Source organism: Leptonychotes weddellii, chromosome 6, assembly GCF_054177405.1.
Source record: "Leptonychotes weddellii isolate Sample4059 chromosome 6, ASM5417740v2, whole genome shotgun sequence".
Classification (NCBI taxonomy): Eukaryota; Metazoa; Chordata; class Mammalia; order Carnivora; family Phocidae; genus Leptonychotes; species Leptonychotes weddellii.
The window spans coordinates 137,120,877-137,142,866 of NC_138374.1; the positions used below are offsets into that span (position 1 = coordinate 137,120,877).

A 21,990-nucleotide genomic window follows, 5' to 3' on the forward strand; every position below is an offset into this window, starting at 1 on the left:
ATTTGCATTTCTTGTAAGCTGTCATGGTAATTCTGATGTGTGTGGTCTATGGACAGCACATGGGGAAACGTAGCACTGGGAGAATTTATATATGTAGGTGATAAGCAGGAAAGCAGAAAACATTTTTGATTGCAGAAGAAAGAAATAAGGCACAGAAGTAGAAATGAATTTGCCTGGAAAGGAGAACAGTAAAAAATAATAAATGATTAAACACCTAAGAACAGGTAAAAAGATAAATAATAAATTAGTTGGATAGACGGATGGATGGGTAGATAGAAAGATAGATCCTATAACCAAGTATGATGTATCCCAGTTATGTAAGACTTGTTCAACAATTAAAAGTCAATTAAGGTTATTCATCACATCAAAAGGCTAAAGAAGAAAAATCACACAAATGCCAATAAATGAAGAAACATAATTTCACAGACTCTAACACATGTTTGTGATAAAAACTCTGAGCAGTCTATGATCAGAAAGAAACTACCTCGGGGCGCCTGGGTGGCTCAGTCATTAAGCGTCTGCCTTCGGCTCAGGTCATGATCCCAGGGTCCTGGGATCGAGCCCCGCATCGGGCTCCCTGCTCCACGGGAAGCCTGCTTCTCCCTCTCCCACTCCTCCTGCTTGTGTTCCCTCTCTCGCTGTCTCTCTATCTGTCAGATAAATAAATAAAATCTTTAAAAAAATAAATAAATAAAAAATAAAAAAAAAAAAGAAAGAAACTACCTCAACATAATAAAGGCCATGCACAAAAAACCCACAGCAGACAACCTCAGTGGTGAGAGGTTGAGAGCTTTCCCCTGATGCCAGGAACGAGGGAAGGTGCCCTCCTGTGCCACTTCAATATAGTGGAGTATTAAAATTTCCAACCAGAGCCGTCAGGCAAGAAAAAGAAGTAAAAGGCATCCACATTGTAAAGGAAAAAATAAAATTAGCTCTGTTCACAGATGCCATGATCTTATATGCCAAAAACCTTGAAGATCTCACACAAAAACTATTAAAGCTACTGAACGAGTTCAGCAAAGTTGAGAACACAGAATCCACATACAAAATCAGTTGCATTTCTGTAAACCAACAATTTTCCCAAAACGTCCCAAAAGGAAATTAAGAAAAGAGTTCTTCTTATAGTAGCATCAAAAAGAATAGAATAGTTAAGAATAAATTTAGGAAGGCAAAACTTGTATGTTGAAAACTACAAAACAGGGTGCCTGGGTGGCTCAGTTGGTTAAGTGTCTGCCTTTGGCTTAGGTCATGATCTCAGGGTCCTGGGATCGAGTCCTGCGTCAGACTCCCTGCTCTGCGGGGAGTCTGCTTCTCCCTTGCCCCTCCTCCCACTCGTTCTCTCAATCTCTCTCTCTCTTTCAAATAAATAAAATCTTAAAAAAAAAAAACAACTACAAAACATTGTTTAGTGAAATGAAAGAAGACGTGAATAAATGGAAAGACAGCCTGTGTTCATGGACTGGAAGACCTAATGTTGTTAAAATACCAGAACTACCCAAAGCGATCTACAGATTCAGTGCAAAATCCCAGTGATGTTTTTTTATGAAAATAGAAAAACCCACCCTAAAATTCATCAGGAATCTAAAGGAATCCCAAACAGCCCAACAGTCTTGAAAAAGAATTAAATTAGAGAACTGACTCTTCCGGATTTTTTCTTTTTCTCACCTTTTTGCACTGGCTAGAACTTTTTCTTTGATGCTGAATATATGATGAGAGCAGACAATTTCCTTGTCCATAATATTAGGGAAACAGTTTATTGTTTTTGCCTCATACTCAGTAGTGAAAGACTATCTAGGAAATTCCCTGACATGTCATTGCTTCGGTCGCAAGGTCCCTAGCCAGTCTGTTTGCTTATGTTTGTGTCATATATAATTTCTAGGGTCTTTAGTTTTACTTAGTGGAACGATAAGTCTCAGTATCTATTCCATCTTTGCCTAGAACTGGAATCGGCTTAGTTTTTTTTTTAAGATTTTATTTATTTGAGAGAGAGAGAGAGCACGCGAGCACAAGCTGGGGGAGAGCAGAAGAAGTGGGAGAAGCAGACTCCACCCTGAGCAGGGAGCCTGACGTGGGGCTCCAGGATCACAACCTGAGCCGAAGGCAGATGCCTAACAGACTGAGCCACCCAGGCGCCCCAGGAATCAACTTAATTTTTTTTTTTTTTAAAGATTTTATTTATTTATTTGAGAGAGAGAGAATGAGAGACAGCACGAGAGGGAGGAGGGTCAGAGGGAGAAGCAGAGTCCCTGCCGAGCAGGAAGCCCAATGCGGGACTCGATCCCGGGACTCCAGGATCATGACCTGAGCCGAAGGCAGTCGCTTAACCAACTGAGCCACCCAGGCGCCCCTCAACTTAATTTTTAAAGATGTTTTTGACTGACTTAGAATTCTATTTTAACAGGCCTTTTCCTCCTTCCCCTCCTTCTCCCCTTCCTCCTCCCTTAGTACTTACAGATGTTATATCCTTGCCTTCTGGCTTGCATTGTTTCAGACAGGAAATCTGCACTCATTCTTCTTCTTGTACTCCTGTATACATTGTGTATTTTGTCCTCTCGCTTCTTAAATTTTCTTGAGTAGTTTTTAGCAATTTACTATGATATGCCTTGTTTTATTTGAATTTATATTGTTTATGGTTTGTTTAGCTTCTTGGAACTTTGAGTTTATACTTTTTATCAAATTTGGAAAATATTTGGCCATTAATCTTTGGGTTTTTTTCACTGTGAATTTCTTTACATTGTAAATGTCGCACAATTGTGTGTGGTTTTTGTTCTTTTCCAAATGTTCAGGGTTTTTTGGTGGGCAGTTAAGTTACTTGTGGTTTGGCTTAGATTCTTTTCAAGACTGTTTTTAAGTTTTATTAGTGCTGGTCTTTATTCTAGGAATAGTTGAGCTATATGGAAATGAGTGATATTCCCCTCTGGGATATCTGTGGAATGCCCTACTATTAGACAATGTCCTTCCACTCTGCCTCGTGGAATCACCTGCCATCGTGTATGAGCTCTGGGAGTTGTTCAGGTTACAACATACAGTAGGTTGGTGGTTCTTTGTCCAGCCTTCTAGAATTTCACCCTGCCTGTGCACAACCTCGCATTTAGCGGTGTACTATGGGAGGCCCATACAGATTTCTAGAATTACTTTCCTCTGTGGCTTTCTCCACTCCAGTACTCTGCCCCAACAGTCCCAGTGCCCTCAACCTCTCTGTTTTCTGCTCAGTTCATCACGTTGGCTGTTCTCTGCTGTGGCTCTCCTCCTTCCACCATCATCCTCCCTACAAAGGGAAACTGCTATAGGACTATTCTTATTTTTTTTAATTTTATTTCTTTATTTTTCTTTTTATTTTTTCTTAAGTAGGCTCCACACCCAGCGTGGAGCCCAACACAGGGCCTGAATGCACAACCCTGAGATCAAGACTTGAGCCAAGATCAAGAGTTGGACTCGAAACTGATTGAGCCACCCAGGCGCCTTCTTATTTTTTTTCTTTCTTTCTTTTTTTCTTTTCAGTTTTCTCAGGGATCACAGTGCTGTCCTATTGTCCAGTGTCTGCTAAGTGTTTCATAAACTTTCTCCAGGTTTATAGTAGTTTACTATATTTCTAATAGTTTCTGTCAGGAGGACAAGTCTGGTATCTGTTACTCCATCACAGTCAGATGAGGAAGTCCCGTACCTTGTGTTTTACTTGCTGTCTTGTTCTTTAAATAGCCAATAATAAACATTTCCTTTAAACTTGTCTTTCTAGCTTTACTGAAGCAGCAGTTGAGATTCCCAGTCCTCCTGAAACCCCAGCCAAGCCTCCCGAACCTGAAAATACCTTGCAGCCTGTGCTTTCTCTCATCCCAAGGGAAAAGAAGGCCCCACGTCCCCCAAAGAAGAAGTATCAGAAAGCAGGGCTGTATTCTGACGTTTACAAAACTACAGAGTAAGTAGTATTACCTATCAGCTGACATGCTTTACAGACCTATTATCCTTCCATGTTTGAAAAAACACTTTTGAGTATCAGAAAACAGGATACAAGTGTAATGTACACAAGTGTAATGTACACAAATATGAATCTCAGCACAAACACCTTGGTGTTCACTTTTCTCATGATACTGCACTGTGTTGTTTGGGGCTGATTATTTTCTCAGATCTTTTTCTGGGGTGGTTGGTTTTTGTTTGTTTCAGTATTTTATTTAAATTCTAGTTAGTTAGCATAGTATAACACTAATTTCAGTATCTTCCCTCATCTTTATCTTCTCTCTGCCTAAATTATATATCTGTAGTTTGGATTCTCATGGTGCCTTTTTTCTTAAACATGAGAAAAATGGCACTATGTGTGTATATCTAATGACCTTGATGATTTTCTGCATTCATTCTTCATTCATTGAGTGGTTTCTTGTTTCCAGACACTTTGTCAGATGAGTAAAATATACTTCTTGTAAGAACGTCCTCTTCCCTTGGGAAGGTACAGCTGAAGAAGTGCTCTTAAGAATATGTAGGGCTTGGGGGCGCCTGGGTGGCTCAGTCGTTAAGCGTCTGCCTTCGGCTCGGGTCATGTTCCCAGGGTCCTGGGATCAAGCCCCGCATCAGGCTCCCTGCTTAGCAGGGAGCCTGCTTCTCCCTCTCCCTCTGCCTCTCCCCCTGCTTGTGTGCGCTCACTTTCTCTCTCTCTCTCTTTCTCAAATAGATAAATAAAAAATCTTTTAAAATACATATATATATATATATATATGTGTGTGTAGAGCCTGAAGAGATACCACCTGTCACTGAGTAAGAGGTATCTCATAGAATACAGTTGATTTAGGTTCTAGAAGTTCAATACTAGTTTGCAAAGTAGAAAAAGGCATTCCAGTTAAAGAGGATAGCCTGTCCTAGGCACATACAGGATGCAAAAATTTTTCAGTGCTTCTGAAATGTAGTGGTGTTGTGGAAAATAAGCATTGCATGATAGGGATCACAAAACCATGGACCTAACGGACTCTAAGATATTTACCTCGTTAAGCTGTAGGAAATTAAATAGGATATTTTTAGGAAAGGAAGAGTGCAAGTATGTGTTATAAGATGAACTCTAGCAGCAGAGCGGAAAATGAATGGGGGGTGACTAATGGCAGAAACGCAGTGTCCCTCAAAAGGTCATGAGGGTCTGAATTTTGGCAAGAAAGAGTGAAATTGAAAGAGGAAAGATTAGATTTTAGAGCTATATCTTACTTGATGTGGTTAAAGTGATCTCTATGTAAACCACAGCACCTTATTTTGCATTGAAAAGATTTTCTATTGGAACACATGGGTGGCTCAGTCGGTTAAGCGTCCACCTTCAGCTCAAGTCATGATCTCAGGGTCCTGGGTTACAGCCCTGCATTGGGCTCCCTGTTCAGCGGGGAGCCTGCTTCTCCCTCTGCCTGCTACTCCCCCTGCTTGTGTGTTCTCTCTCTCTCTCTCTCTGACAAATAAATAAAATCTTAAAAAAAAAAAAGATTTTCTATTTATTTGCCACTGAAGTAGATGCCACATAAGCTCTTTGTACTCTATTCCTGCTTCTTGGATCATGAAAATGTTTTATTCGTTAAGCTTATTAGTTTCAGCTCCCAATAATAGGAAATTCTCTCAAATATCCAAGACTTGAAGAAGATAGACATTCATTTTCCTTTAATGTAAAAAACGTTATGAAGTACACACTTCAGGGTTAATGTGGGAACTTCACAGTATCTTCGGGGATCTAGAATCCTTTCTTTCTGTTCTTCCATCTCAGCATTAAGCTTCCATTTCTGTGGTTACCTGCTATTCCAACATAGCTGCTAGAGTTCAGCCATAAGGTCATCATTTTAGAAAGCAGAAAAGAAAGGGAGTATAAAAAGCATGCAGCTTCTTTGCAAGGAAACAGTATGAAGTGAATGTGTCTTCCCATCCCCGACCCCAAAATTCATAATTCGAATCCCTAGTCCCTGATATGATGGTATTTGGAGGCAGGACTTTTGGGAAGTAATTAGGTCATGAGGGGGTAGCCCTGGTGAATAGGATTAGTATCCTTAGAAGAAACACAGAGAGATGATCTCTCTCCACTGTGTGAGGAGTAGCAAGAAGGTGGCATTGCAAGCCAGGAAGAGTGTTCTCACTGGAATTCAACCCTGATCTTGGACTTCCCAGCCTCCATAAGAGTGAGAAAAAAAAATTTGTTTTTTAAGCCACCCATTAATGTATTACAGCAGCCCAAACTGACTAAGAAAGGAAGCTTACAAAATATAGTCCCTGGCTAGAACATAATCATGGAACCACACTTCAGCCACATCAGGCTGGGAAATAATGGTTAATATTTCAGATGATGATGCCTAAAAAAAAATTAGCATTCTGTAACTATAAATGAGAAAATGGAAATGTATTTTGGAAAGAGCTATTTTAATTATAATTTTAAGCAATGTTTTTTGTCAGTTTTCCACTAAAAAATTTTAAGTTCAAGTTTTATTTCTATTTGTACTAATGTACTTTTTGTGAATTAAATCCCTTAAAAAAGGAGATTAATAATAAAGTCAGACTGTGAGTCAAAAGATCAGTATCTTCAACCACATCAGTGTTTTAAAATGTCTCTCATCAGGGGATGCCTGGGTAGTTCAGTCGGTTAGCGTCCGACTCTTGATTTTGGCTCAGGTCATGATCTCAGGGCTGTGAGATCAAGCCCCGTATCAGGCTCTGTGGTCAGTGGGGAATCTGCTTGAGATTCTCTCCCTTTCCCTCTCCCTTTCCCTCTCCCTTCCCCTTGTTTATGTAAGAACGAGCTACTCACCTCTTAGAAATGAGGAAGACAATGGGTTTATTTTGGAATATTTTGAAGAAACTGATCAGACTGATACATGTATACATTCTTACAAACTGTGAAGCCAGTATATTTTTGTGGGCTGGTTGGTTATTGTTTGTAGCAATTTGGGTTTTTTTCTTTGTTTTGTTTTTAATTAATAAATAATTATTGGGCGCCTGGGTGGCTCAGATGGTTAAGCATCTGCCTTCGGCTCAGGTCATGATCTCAGGGTCCTGGGATTGAGCCCGCATCGGGCTCCCTGCTCCTTGGGAGCCTGCTTCTCGCTCTGCCTCTCTCTCTCTCTCATGAATAAATAAATAAAATCTTAAAAAAAAAAAAATTATTATTATTTAGAGCAGTTTTAGGTTAATAAAATTAATATAAAGTGACAAGAGTTTGCGTACAACCCCTGGCCCACACAGCCTCTCCTACTTTCACCATCCTGCACCACAGTGTTAGATATATTATGATCAGGAACCTACACTGTTGACACATCATTATCCCCCCAAAGTCCATAGTTGACATTAGAGTTCACTCTTGGTGTTATATGTTGTATGGGTTTTCATAAATGTATGACGTGTATCCACCACCGTAATATCACACAGAATGATTTCCCTGCCCCAAAAGTCCTCCGTGCTCTGTCAGTTTGTTTTGGGGCCGCAGAATGGTACAAAGAAATTGTAGAGTTACTCTTTTGTATGTAAATCATCATAGGTTTTAAAAAGTTATGAGGGGATATGATTTCACTCACACATGGAATTTAAGAAATGAAACAAAACAAAGGAAAAAGAATGAGACAAACCAAGAAACAGACTCTTCACCCTAGAGAATACACTGATGGTCACCAGAGGGGAGGTGGTGGGTGGGGCAGCAGGGGAAATAGGTGATGGGAGAGGAAGGAGTGCACCTGTCATGATGAGCACTAGGTGATAATGGAAGTGTTGAATCACTGTACTGTACACCTGAAACTAATATATACACCATGAAATAGAGTAATTGCAGTGTCAGGGTGTTGGAAAGGGTGGGCTCTTGAAACTGTTGATGTTATGGGGCGCCTGGGTGGCTCAGTCGTTAAGCGTCTGCCTTCAGCTCCGGTCATGATCCCGGGGTCCTGGGATCGAGCCCCACATCAGGCTCCCTGCTCAGCGGGGGGGCCTGCTTCTCCCTCTCCCACTCCCCCTGCTTGTGTTCCCTCTCTCGCTGTGTCTCTCTGTGTCAAATAAATAAATAAAATCTTTAAAAAAAAAGAAAATGTTGATGTTCAAATTGAAAGGGATTAAAGATTGGGTAGATGGTATGAATTCAAGGACAGGGCGAGAGTCAGTGATGATCCCAGTGTTTTATTTTGTATTCCTGGTTGGATAATGATGTCATTAGTGAAAATACCAGAAACAAGTGTTATAGACAGTACTCCTTGGTTTAAGAAAACCTGCATTATTAATATACCTTTATTTAGGTACCAAAGAATGTCTAGTGATACAGTCAGCAGATTACTAACAGAGGTTAACCTGCTTAGTTTTCTGTGCCTCCTCTAGCAAGTTAGTTAAGTTACTTGAAGGAGGGGCACCTGGGTGGCTCAGTTTGTTAAGCGACTGCCTTCGGCTCAGGTCATGATCCTGGAGTCCCGGGATCGAGTCCCGCATCGGGCTCCCTACTCGGCAGGGAGTCTGCTTCTCCCTCTGACCCTCCCCCTCTCATGCTCTCTCTCTCTCTCTCATTCTCACTCTCAAATAAATAAATAAAATCTTTAAAAAAAAAAAGTTACTTGAAGGAACACAGATTTATCATCTTACAGTTCCTGGGGTCAGAAGTTCAAACTGAGTCTCTCTAGGCTAAAATCAAGGTGTTGGCAAGGCTGCATTCCCTCTGGTGGCTCTAGAATAGAATCCTTTTCCTTGCCTTTCCAGCTTCAAGAGGCTACCCACATTTCTTGGATTGGGGCCCCTTCTGTCTTCAAAACCAGCAATGACAGATTGAGTCCTCCCATTTTATCACTTCAACCTTATTCTCTTGTCACTGACTTTGCCTGTTTTATGTTCCTCTTTCATTTATAAGCTTCCTTGTGATTATATGGGGCTCACCCAGATAATCCAGAATAATCTCCCCATCTCTAAATCAACAGATAAGACACCTTAATTCCTTCTGCATGTTCCCAGCTTCTGGGGATGGCAATGTGGGCGTGGGAGGAAGGGTGGGTGTTCCTGCGCCTACTCGACCACTCTAGGCTATGGGATTTAAAACAGGGAAGTGGAGTTTGCACTTCTTATTTTATGTTTGTCTGTATTTCTTGAAGTTATAAAAAGGCTGTATTACTAAAAGGAATTTAAAAGAATATGTTAAATCAGATATATATCAAGTGAATTGGAGATTGAACTTCAGACTTGAGTATTTTGGTGAGAGTATTTTGAGTATTAGTTTCTCTGAAATCATAAAAATGAAACTTTATGAATAAAATGAAGCTGTTGAACTATATACTTTGTATATTGATGGGAGTACTGAAGCTAATAAAAGGTTAAATGACTCAGGTCACACAGATCATTTTTAGGTAAACTAGGTTGAAATTCAGCTTATCTGATTTTTATTTCTGTCACTTAGAAAATGAAAGTAACCCTAGTAAAGGTTTTCTTTTATATCATTTTATCTTTGGGGCACGTGGGTGGCTTAGTTGGTTAAGCAACTGCCTTTGGCTCAGGTCATGATCCCGGGGTCCCGGGATCGAACCTCACATCCAGCTCCCTGCTCAGCGGGGAGTCTGCTTCTCCGAACTCTGCCCCTCCCCCTGCTGGTGCTTCCTCTCCCTCTCTCTCTCTCAAATAAATGAATAAATCATTTTATCTTTATTGAGCTATAATTGATATCCAACATCATGTAAATTTCAGGTATGCAACATAATGATTTAATATTTGTATATATTTGTGAAATGATCACCACAATAAGTCTACTTAACCTCTGTCAGCATACGTAGTTACAAAATTTTTTCTTGCCATGAGAATTTTTTTTTTTAAGATTTACTTTTAAGTAATCTCTACACCCAGCATGGGGCTCAAACTCATAATCACAAAATCAAGAGATACATGTTCTACTCACTGAGCCAGCCAGGTTCCCCGCCATGAGAACTTTTAAGATTTCTTTTCTTTTTTTCCTTTCCTTTCCTTTCCTTTCCTTTTCTATTCTATTCTTTTTAAGATTTATTTATTTATTTTAGAGAGGGCGAGAGCATGGGTGAGTGGGGGAGGGGCGGAGGGAGAGAATCTCAAGGAGATCCCCGCTGAGTGCAGAGCCGTCTCAATTTCACGACCCTGAGATCACGACCTGAGCCAAAATCAAGAGTGTGATGCCCAACTGACTGAGCCATCCTGGTGCCTCAAGATTTATTTTCTTAGCAACTTTCAGATATACAATCTTGCATTATTAACTGTAGTTGCTGTGCTCTACATGACATTACATCCCTATGGCTAGTTTGTTTATATAACTGGAAGCTTGGGCCTTTTGACTCCCTTGACCCATTTCACCCATCCTGGGCCCCCAAAGACCCCTGCTTCTGGCAACACCAGTATGTTTTCTGGGTCTATGAGCTTGGTGTTTTGTTTTTTGGGTTTGGGGTTTTTTTGGGTTTTTTTTAGATTCCACATATAAGTGAAATCATACAGTATTTTTTTCTCTGTTTGACTTCCTTCACTTACACGATGCCCTCAAAATCCATCCATGTTGTTGCAAATTGCAAGATTTCATTCATTTTTATGGCTGAAAAATATTTCATTGTAAATAGATATATATTTACATTTACATTTATATATATGTTTTCTTTATCCATTCATCCATCCACGGACATGTAGGTTGCTTTCATATATTATAAATAGTGCTGCAGGGAACATGGGGGTGCAGATATCTTTTCCAGGTAATATTTCCATTTTCTTTGGATAAATACCCCAGAAGTGGAATTGCAGGATCATATGGTTAGTTATATTTTTAATTTTTTGAGGAATCTCCATGCTGTTTTCTTTTCCACAGTGGCTGCAGCAGTTTGCATTCCCACCAACAGTGCACATGGACTCCCGTTTCTCCACTCCTTCCCAGCATGTTATTTCTTGTATTTCTCATCTTTTTGGTAACAGCCATTCTAACAGGTGTGAGGTGATAGCTCATTGTGGTTTTGATCTGCTTTTCCCTGATGATGAGTGATGAGCATCTTTTCATGTGTCTGTTAGCCTTCTGTATGTCTTTGGGAAAATGTCTATTCAGGTCAGATCCTCTGCCCATTTTTTTAATCGGATCGTTTGTTTTTTTACTGTTCTATGAGTTCTTTATATATTTTGGATATCTTTTTCTAAACAGTTTTATTGAGATGTAATTCACGTACCATACAATTAACCTATTTTAAGTGTAGAAGTTAATAGTTTTTGGTATGTTACATTACTTTTTACCACATAAGTATAAATACTTATATCACATAAATTTTATATGAATTTATGTATTTATGTTATATTTTATTATTGAAATTTCTTATTGTGGTAAAATACCAGAATTTGCCATTTTCACCATTTTTAAGCGTACAATTCAGTGTCATTAATTGCATTCACAATGTTGTGCAGTCTTTACCACCATTTTTCCAACATTTTTCTTTTCTTTCTTTGTTTCTTTAAAGATTTGATTTGTGAGAGAAAGTGAGAGAGAGAGCACGAGCGGGGAGAGGCAGAGGGAGAGGGAGAAGCAGGGAGCCCGACGCGGGGCTCGATCCCAGGACCCTGGGATCATGACCTGAACTGAAGGCAGACGCTTGACCAACTGAGCCACCCAGGCGCCCTCCAACATTTTTCATTCCCCCAAACAGCAAGTCTAACCATTAAGCAGTAACTCCCCACACCCCAGCCTCTAATGGCTGATGTGCTTCCAGTTTCTATCAGTTTGCCTTTCGTAGCTGTACCATGTAAGTGAAACCATACCATATTTGTGCTTTTTTTGGTCTAGATTCGTTAATAGTGTCTTCAGTGTTCACGTATGTTGTAGCGTGTGTCAGAACGTCATTGGTTTGCACGACCGTATAACATTCCATCGAGTGCATGCGCCACAGTTTGTTTACTCTCCCACCTGTTGAGGAACGCTTGGGCTCTTTCTACGTTTTGGGTCTTGTGACTCATGCTGCAGCAGACTGGCAGAGGTGTATTTGTTCAAGTCCCTGATTTCAGTCCCTTGTGGATATACTTAGGAGTGAAATTGCCAGATCCTTGTATGTTCAGTTTTTTAAAGAACCACCAAACTCTTGCACAGAGGCTGTACCATTGACGTGGATTGTGCAGTTACTGATTTGAGATCTTCTGCTTGAATGTATGTGTGTTTTACCTATAAATTTCCTTCTTACTGTTGCTTTTACTGTATCAGATAAGCTTTGGTTGTTTGTGTTTTCATTCTCATTAATTTCCAGATACTTTCCAATTTCCCTTGTGATTTCTTGTTTGACCTTTTGGTTGTTTAAGAATATGTTGTTTGAGGGGCGCCTGGGTGGCTCAGACGTTAAGTGTCTGCCTTCGGCTCGGGTCATGATCCCGGGGTCCTGGGATCGAGCCCCGCATCGGGCTCCCTGCTCGGCGGGGGGCCTGCTTCCCCCTCTCCCACTCCCCCTGCTTGTGTTCTCTCTCTCGCTGTGTCTCTGTCAAATAAATAAATAAATTCTTAAAAAAATATATATATATGTTGTTTGATTTCCACACGTTTGTGAATTTTCCAGATTTCCTGATCAGAAAAAAATATTCTGTACAATTTCAGTCTTTAAATCTATTAAGACTTATTTTGTGGCCTAATATATGACCTATCTTTGAGAATTTTCTGTGTGCATTTGAGAAAACTATGTAATCTGTTGTTGCATGGAGTGTTCTTTATATTTCTGTTAGATCTAATTGGTTTGTAATGTTCAAATCCATATTGATCTGTGTGGTTGTTCTAACCATTACTGAAATTAGTTAAAGGCTCCAGCTATTCCTGTACAGCTGTCTGTTTCTCCCTTCAATTCTGTGAATACTTCCTTCATACATTTTGGGTCCTTTGATGTTTGCTGAGTATAATGATTACTGCTTCTGAGTGAACGGACTTTTGTCAATATTTAATGTCCTCCTGTGTGTCTCTCTCTCTTTTTTTTTTTAAGATTTTATTTATTTATTTGACAGAGAGAAAAAGACAGCAAGAGCAGGAACACAAGCAGGGGGAGTGGGAGAGGGAGAAGCAGGCTTCCCGCGGAGCAGGGAGCCCAATGCGGGGCTCGATCCCAGGACCCTGGGATCATGACCTGGGCTGAATGCAGATGCTTAATGACTGAGCCACCCAAGCTCCCCTGTCCTCCTGTGTCTCTTCTAACAGTCTTTGATTTCAAGTCTCTCTTGTCTGATACTATAGTATAGTCATTCTGCTCTCTCTTGGTTACTATTTACTTGGAGTATCTTTTTTCCATCCTTTTCCTTTCAGCCTGTTTGTTTCCTGATCTAAAGTGAGTCTCTTGGAGCTCCTGGGTGGCTCAGTCAGTTGAGCATCTAACTCTTGATTTCGGCTCAGGTCATGATCTCAGGGTCTTGAGATTGAGCCCCACGTCTGGGTTCTCTCTCTCCCTCTGCCCCTCCCCCTGCTCACACCTACAAGCGTGCTTTCTCTCTCTCTAAAATACATAAATAAAATCCTTAAAAAAATAAAGTGAGTCTCTTATAGACAGTATGTATAGTTAAATCATGTTTTTTATCCATTTTGTTTCTCTGTGCATTTTGTTTGGAGAGTTTAATCGACTTACCTTTAAAATAATTACCAATTGGGGCGCCTGGGTGGCTCAGTCGTTAAGCGTCTGCCTTCGGCTCAGGTCATGATCCCAGGGTCCTGGGATCGAGCCCCGCATCGGGCTCCCTGCTCAGTGGGAAGCCTGCTTCTCCTTCTCCCACTCCCCCTGCTTGTGTTCCCTCTCTCACTGTGTCTCTCTCTGTCAAATAAAATCTTTAAAAAAATAAATAAAATAATTACCAATAAGGAAGGAGTTACACTTGCCATTTTGTTATTTCCCCTATGTCTTACAGCTTTTTGACCCTCATCTCCTCCATTACGGTCTTCTTTTCTGCTTAATCTTTTTGTAAAAGTGACACATTTTGATTCCCTCCAGTCCCTTTTGGGTGTATTCTGTAGCTATTTTCTCCGTGGTTACCATGGAAATTACATATAACTTCCCAAAGATATAACTATGTAATTTGAATTGATACCAAGTTAATTTCAGTTATATACAAAAGCTGTACTCCTATAAAGCTCATATCCCCCTTTTATGTTACCGATGTTACAAATTATTTCTTTATTTTTTGTGTGCCCAGAAACATACATTTATAAGTACTTTTTATGCATTTGTCTTCTAAATCCTGTTTCCTATTCTCTTTTTCTGTAGTTTCACATCATGATTAAAGAATAACAGGCTCTTCTTGCCTCTTTCTTTCCTATAAGAAAATTAAAAAATCATTTTTTTAAATAATAAATGATACTTGTCAACAACCATATTCGGAAGTTACTTGTTTTTATAAAAGAAGCAAATAAGAAGGCATTAACAGAAAGGATTAAAGAACTCTCCACATGTGATTTGGCCTCTAATGTGGAGTAGAGCCATCAGGCCATCACTGTGTATGTTTGCGGAAATTATAAATCATGATGTGTTAAAGCTCAGTCTTCCACTTAGGAATGGAGATGGGTTAGGAGGGAGTCGACCATCACATTGACATTCTGCTCTCTTTTATAGAAGCTTCACTGTCCCATGTTCATGGCCAGGGAAAATGTGTTTGCAGCTGCCGTTAACTAGGCAGCAGCTGTGTTGCTCTATCCCCCTCTAGTGGTAGTAAAGTGACTTCATGACGATTGTTATTTCTGACTTGACTGTTCTTAATGTAGGCCTGACAGGCTTAACAGAGAACAAGATTTAATATAGTCTAATAAATAACAAGATCTAAGATGCTTCAAAAAATTATATTCTCGGGGCGCCTGGGTTGCTCAGTCGGTTAAGCGTCTGCCTTCGGCTCAGGACATGATCCCGGGGTCCTGGGATCGAGCCCCACATCGGGCTCCCTGCTCAGCAGGGAGTCTGCTTCTCCCTCTGACCCTCCTCCCTTTCATGCTCTCTGTCTCTCATTCTCTCTCTCGCAAATAAATAAAATCTTAAAAAAAAAAAATTCATATCCACGGAGGGAGCATCTAGTTGGCCAAGCTTGGGTTGTGCATGCACTTGACTGGGGAAGGTGTGGTAATGGACTGCAGACCACCATCTGGACCCAGCGGGAAAGAGGTCAGGGGCTGTTAAGAAGGAAAAATAGGGCGCCTGGGTGGCTCAGTCGTTAAGCATCTGCCTTCAGCTCAGGTCATGATCCTGGGGTCCTGGGATCGAGCCCCGCATCGGGCTCCCTGCTCCGCGGGGAGTCTGCTTCTCCCTCTCCCTCTGCCTCTCACCCTGCTTGTGCTCTCTTGCTCACTCTCACTCTCTCTCTCAAATAATTAAAATCTTTTAAAAAAATTAATACAAAAAAATTATATTCTATACATACAATGGAATATTATTTACCCTTAAAAAGGAATTAAATTTGGAAATCTTCTATAAAATATATGTGCACACACCCATGTGTATTAATATTCTACTACCGTGTAACAAAATTACCACAATCTTAGCAGTTTAAAACATCACCCACTTATTATCTCGCAGATAATTTCCCCAGAATTTCAGGAGTCTGGGCACTTCAGCTCTGTGTCTCACAAGGCTTGAATCAAGGTATCAGCTGCGTCTACGATCTCATCCAAGGCTCGACATTCTCTTCCAAACTCATACTAATTTTCTTGTAGTTGCAGAGCTCAGTGGTGGCTTTCTTCTTCAAGGGCAGCAGCAAAGAGAAAGAGTCTGCTTCTTCAGGTCTCTGAGCTCAGGGAAAACCTAAGCCCTTGTTAAGATACAATTCATATACCATACAGTTAACCCATGTTAATATATACACTTCAGTGACTTTTGGTATATTCACAGATTTGTACATTCATCACCACAGTCAATTTTAGAACATTTTCATTATCCCAAAAAGAAACTCCACATACTTTAGTGATCTCCCCTAATTTTCTCATCTACTTTCATCTACTTTCTGTCTCTGTAAATGTAACTTTCCTGGACATTTCATAAATGGAATCATATAATATCAGCTTCTTTGTGACTCATTATTTCACTTAGCATATTGTTTCCAAGGTTCATACATGCTGTAATATGTATCATTTCCTTTTTCTTCCAAAATAATGTTCCGTTGTTGGATATACCACGTACCCCATTTCATTTACCCATTTGTCAATTGGTGGACATTTGGGCTATTTGTACTTTTCTCTCTTTTTTTAAGATTTTATTTCACAGAGAGCGGGCACAAGCAGGGGGAGGGGCAGAGGGAGAGGGAGAAGCGGGCTCTCTGCTGAGCAGGGAGCCCGCCCGATGCGGGGCTCGATCCCAGGACCCCGGGATCATGTCCTGAGCCGAAGGCAGATGCTTAACCGACTAAGCCACCCAGGCGCCCCATGAGTTATTTGTACTTTTTTGCTATCATGATTAATGCTATTATGAACATTTTTATACATCTCAAAATACAGTTTTTATAGTCTCATAATAACTGAGTGTGTAGATACATCGTAGTTTATCCAACCAGCCTGCCAGGAAAAGGGCATTTCAGTTGTTCCTAATGGTTCCTACTATAGATAATGCCCAGGGGCGCCTGGGTGGCTCAGTCAGTTAAGCGTCTGCCTTCATCGCCGGTCATGATCCTGCGGTCCTGGGATTGAGTCCCACATTGGGCTCCCTGCTCAGTGGGGAGTCTGCTTCTTCCTCTCCCTCTGCCCCCTCCCCGCTTGTGCTCTCTCTCTCTCAAATAAATTAAATAAATAAATAAATAAAAAGAAATAATACCCAATATGTCCCTATATTGTTTGATATTTTAGAGATCTATCCTCAGGGTAAGTTCGGAGAAGTAGAGTTACTGAATTCAATAGTAAGTGTACATATAATTTTGTAAATATTGCCTGATTATGCTTCTATTACAGTTGTATCCTTTTGCAGTCTTTCTAGAAATATCTGAGAGTGGCTATTTTTCCACAGCCCTAATTATGTTGTCAAACTTGTAAATTTTTACCAATGTGATAAGTGTGAAATGTTATCTCCAGGGAGTTCTAATTTGCATTTTTCTCATAAGTGAAATTTTTGAGGATCTTTTCATATATGTGCAAGTCATTTAATTATCTTTTTCTGTGAATTTATTTTTTTTCCCCATTTTTCTCTCAGCTTACCAGTCTTTTCTTTTTCCCCCTTGATTTTTAAAAGGCCCTTATAGGGGCGCCTGGGTGGCTCAGTTGGTTAAGCGGCTGCCTTCGGCTCAGGTCATGATCCCAGGGTCCTGGGATCGGGCCCCGCATCGGGCTCCCTGCTCCGCAGGAAGCCTGCTTCTGCCTCTCCCACTCCCCCCTCTTTGTGTTCCCTCTCTTGCTGTGTCTCTCTCTGTCAAATAAATAAAATCTTCAAAAAAAATAAAAATAAAAGGCCCTTATACATTAAGGAAATTTGCCCTTTGTGATATAAATTGCAAATATGTTTTGTCAGTTTGTCATTTTTCTTTTGTGCTTATTGGCCACATGTCTGTGGTTATCCCAGTAGCACATTATGTTGAACCACTGTAGCTTTGTGGAAAATTTTAAATCAGGAAATATGATTCCTCTAACTTTGGCTGTTCTGGTTTTTCCCAACTTTGGCTAATTCTGGATCCCTTGATATTTTCAGATGAATTTCAGGATCAGTTTATTGATTTCTGCAAAAACAGCTGGGCTTTTGAAAAATATCTGTATATCAATTTGGGGGGGGAGCTTTACAATCCTAACAGTATTAAGTATTCTTTTTTTTTATTATGTTGTATTAAGTATTCTTAACATGGGATATTTTCCTAGTTATTTAGTCATTTGAAATCTCTTTTAACAATGTTTTTAGTTTTCAGTGTACAGGTTCTGCACTTCTTCTGTTAAGCATATTCCTAAGCATTTTATTCTTTTGAAGATTGTAAATGGAATTTTTTTTTAAGATTTTATTTATTTATTTATTAGAGAGAGAGCAAGCATGAGCCGGGGATAGGGGCAGAGGGAGAGGGAGAAGGTAACTCCACGCTGAGCAGGGAACCCGATGTGGGACTCAACCCCAGGACCCCGGGATCACGACCCAAGCCGAAGGCAGACGCTTAACCAACTGAGCCACCCAGGAGCCCCATAAATGGAATTTTTTTTTTCATTTTTGGATATTTATTGCTAGTATATAGAAATACAATTGATTTTTGTATATTGATCTTGTATCCTACAATCCTGCAACCTTCCTTAACTCAGTTATTAATCCTAATAGTATTTTAATGGATTCTGTCATTTGTCTATGGACTTTGCTTATAATGATTGTTTTTATCATGCAAAGTTTATAGTACTTTGCATTTTGATTTTCTGTTTTTATCATGTTTCTGGATTTTTTTTAAGTTTTTACTTACTTATTTAAGTAAACTCTGCACGCAACATGGGGTTTGAACTCATGACCCAAAGATCAAGTGTTGCATGCTCTTCTGACTGAGCCAGCCAGGCACCTTGTGTTTCTGGATTTTTGAGTCATAATTAAATAAGCTTTCCCACACCCTGTTGTTGTTGTTGTTTTTTTTTATTTTATTTTATTATGTTAGTCACCATACACTACATCATTAGTTTTTGATGTAGTGTTCCATGATTCATTGTTAGCATATAACACCCAGTGCTCCATGCAATACGTGCCCTCAATACCCATCACCAGGCTAACCCATCCCTCCCCACCCCCCTCCCCTCTAAAACCCTCAGTTTGTTTCTCAGAGTCCATAGTCTCTATGGTTCATCTCCCCCTCCGATTTCCCCCATGGATTTTTTTATTTTATTTTATTTATTTGAGAGAGAGAGAATGAGAGAGAGCACATGAGAGTGGGGAGGGTCAGAGGGAGAAGCAGACTCCCTGCTGAGCAGGGAGCCCGATGCGGGACTCGATCCCGGGACTCCAGGATCATGACCTGAGCCGAAGGCAGTCGCTCAACCAACTGAGCCACCCAGGCGCCCCTTGTGATAAGAACTTTTAAGATCCACCACTCTCTTAGCAACTTTCAACTATGTAATACAGTATTATTATTAACTGAGGCCCCCACACTATGCACCACATCCCCAGGAATTGCTTATTTCATAACTGGAAGTTGGTTATCTTTTGGCCACCTTCACGAATTTCACCCACCCTGCAACTCTGCCTCTGGCAACTACCAGTCTGTTTTTTATATCTGTGAGTTTGGGGTTTTGTTGTTGTTCTTGAAGATTACACATATGCGATAGATTGTATGGCATTTGTCCTTCTCTGTCTCACTTATTTCACTTAGCATAATGCTTCAAGGTCCATCTGTGCTGTGACAAATGACAGGACATCCTTGTTTGAGAGAGAGTTTGTTGTTTTTTTTTTAATTTATTTGGGGGAAAAAAAGATTTATTTATTTGAGAGGGTAGGGGAGAGGGGCAGAGAGAGACAGTCTTAAGCAGACTTCATGACACTGAGATCACGACCCGAGCCAAAACCAAGAGTCGGTCACTCAACAAACTGCACCACTCAGGTGCCCCAGAACGTCCTTCTTTTTTATGACTAAATAGTACTCTTGTTTTTATGTGTGTACATACATACACACATTTTCTTTATCCTTTCATCCGCCAGTAGACACTGATGTTGTTTCCATGTTTTGGCTGTTGTAGATAATGCTGTAGTAAACACGAGGATGCAGATCCTATTTGTGTTTCCATTTTCTTTAGATAAATACCCAGAGATGGAATTGCTGGGCAATATGGTGGTTCTTTGAGGAATCTCCATGAAGTTCTTCATAGTGGATGTACGAATTTACATTCCCACCAATAGTGCACAAGGGTTAGCTTTTCTCCACATCCCCCAACACTTGTTATTTCTTGTTTTTTTTGACAGTAGCCATTCTAGCAAGTGTGAGATGATATCTCATTATGGTTTTGATTTGCATTTCTGTGATGATTCTTGATGTTGAGCCCCCTTTTTCACGTAGCTGTTGGCCATTTGTATGTCTTCTTTGACATATTCAGATACTGTGCCCATTAATTGGATCATTTGTTTTGTTGATACTGGGTTATATGAGTTCTTTATATATTTTAGATATTAACCTCATATGATTTACAATTACTTTCTGTCATTCTGTAGTTTGCCTTTTCATTTTGTTGGTGGTTTCCTTTGCTGTACAAAAGCTTTTTAGTTTAAGGTAGTCTCACTTGTTTATTTTTAAATGCTTTTGTCACCCTTGTTTCTGGTGTCAAACCCAAAAATCATCACCAACACTGACATCAAGGAACTTACCCCCTGTGTTCTCTTCTAGGAACTTCATAGTTTCAGGTCTTCCCTTTCAAGGCTGTGATCCCTTTTGAGGTGATTTTTGTGTGTGGTGTATGATAGGAGTTCAATTTGATTCTTTTGCATGTGGCTGTCCACTTTCCTCACCATTTATTGAAGAGACCTCCAGTTCTCCTTCGTATGTTCTTGGCTTCTTGGTCATAAATTAATTGACCGTTTGTGCTTGTGTTTATTTCTGGGTTCTCTCTTATGTTCTGTTCATGTGTGTGTGTGTTATTATGCCAGGACTACACTATTTTGATTACTGTAGCTTCGTAGTATAGCTTGAAATCAGGAAGTGTGGTTCCTCCAGCTTTTTTATTATTTTTCTATTGCTTTGGTCTTTTGTAATTCCACACAAATTTTGGGCTTGTTTGTTCCGTTTCTGTGAACATGCCAGTGGAATTTTGACAGGCATTGCACTGAATCTGTAGATTGCTTTGGATAGCATGGACATTTTAACAGTATTCTCCCAGCCCTTTAACATGGATTATCTTTCAGTTAATGATGCCTTCTTCAGTTTCTTTTATCAGTTTTTAGTGCACAGGTCTTTCACCTTTTTGGTTAAATTTGTTCCTATGTATTTTATTCTTTTTGCTGCTACTGAGAATGAGATTGTTTTCTTAATTTCTCTTTCTGATAGTTCATTATTAGTGTATAGAAATGCAACTGATTTTTATATTTTGATTTTTTTATCCTTCAGCTCCTGAATGTATCAGGTCTAACAATTTTTGTGGCGTATTTAGGGTTTTCTAAATGTAGTATCCTGTCATTTGCAAATAGAGACAGCTTTACTCCTTCTTTCCAGCTTAGATACTCTTTATGTCTTGCCTAATTGCTCTGGCTAGGACTTTCAGTTCCATGTCCAATTAAAGTAGTGAGAGTGGGCATCCTTGTCTTGTGCCTGATCTTCGAAGAATTAGTTTATTCTTTTTCTGGTTCCTTGAGGTGTAAAGTTACATTGTTTGAGATCTTTCTTCTTTCTTAATGTAGGCCGTTAATCACTATGAACTTCCCTCTTGTAACTGCTTTCGCTATATTCCCTAATTTTGATGGATTGTATTTCCATTTTCATTTGCCTCAAGATTTTTTTTTCTTTTTGATTTTTTCATTGGCCCATTGTTGTCCAGTAGCATGTTTTCTAATCTCCACATATTTGTGAATTTTCCAGTTTTCTTCCTGTAGTTGATTTCTACTTTAATACCACTGTGGTTGGAAAATACGCTTGATATGATTTCAGTCTTCTTAAATTTATCAAGATTTCTTTTATGACCTAACATTTGATCTGTCTTGGATAATGTTCCATGTGTACTTGAGAAGAATGTGTATTCTGTTGCTTTTGGTTGGAATGTTCTGTATAAGTCTAAGTGTGTTTAATTAGAAGCCTACCCCTTGAGGCCATACCTATGAAGATAAGATAATAGGCCTGTTTCATGGAGAGACTGGGCATTTCTGTCTCCTGCCTATGAGCTGCTGAATTGGGGGGGCAGGTAGCTGGTTAAAAACTGTTTCTCTGTTTGTTACAGTCCCTTAATAAACTGGTGAATGGGGGCACCTGGGTGGCTAAGTCGTTAAGCGTCTGTCTTCGGCTCAGGTCATGGTCCCAGGGTCCTGGGATCGAGCCCCACATCGGGCTCCCTTCTCCGCGGGAAGCCTGCTTCTCCCTCTCCCACTCCCCCTGCTTGTGTTCCCTCTCTCACTGTGTCTCTCTCTGTCAAATAAATAAAATCTTTAAAACTAATAATAGCAGGTGAAGGGACGCCTGGGTAGCTCAGCC

General features: G+C 40.0%; 1 protein-coding gene across 6 annotated transcripts in view; it reads left to right on the forward strand.

Annotated features, from left to right (window-relative positions):
* ASH1L (ASH1 like histone lysine methyltransferase) overlaps positions 1-21,990 on the forward strand; it is a 191,864-nt gene that overhangs the window by 101,718 nt on the left and 68,156 nt on the right. For 4 of the 6 annotated variants that reach the window (XM_081825479.1, XM_081825480.1, XM_031029706.2 and 1 more), the window contains one exon: positions 3,737-3,916. The exons of the other annotated variants lie outside the window; for them this stretch is intronic. In XM_081825479.1, the coding sequence (XP_081681605.1) occupies positions 3,737-3,916 (180 nt within the window). The remainder of the gene's footprint in view (positions 1-3,736; positions 3,917-21,990) is intronic. 6 annotated transcript variants of the gene reach the window in all.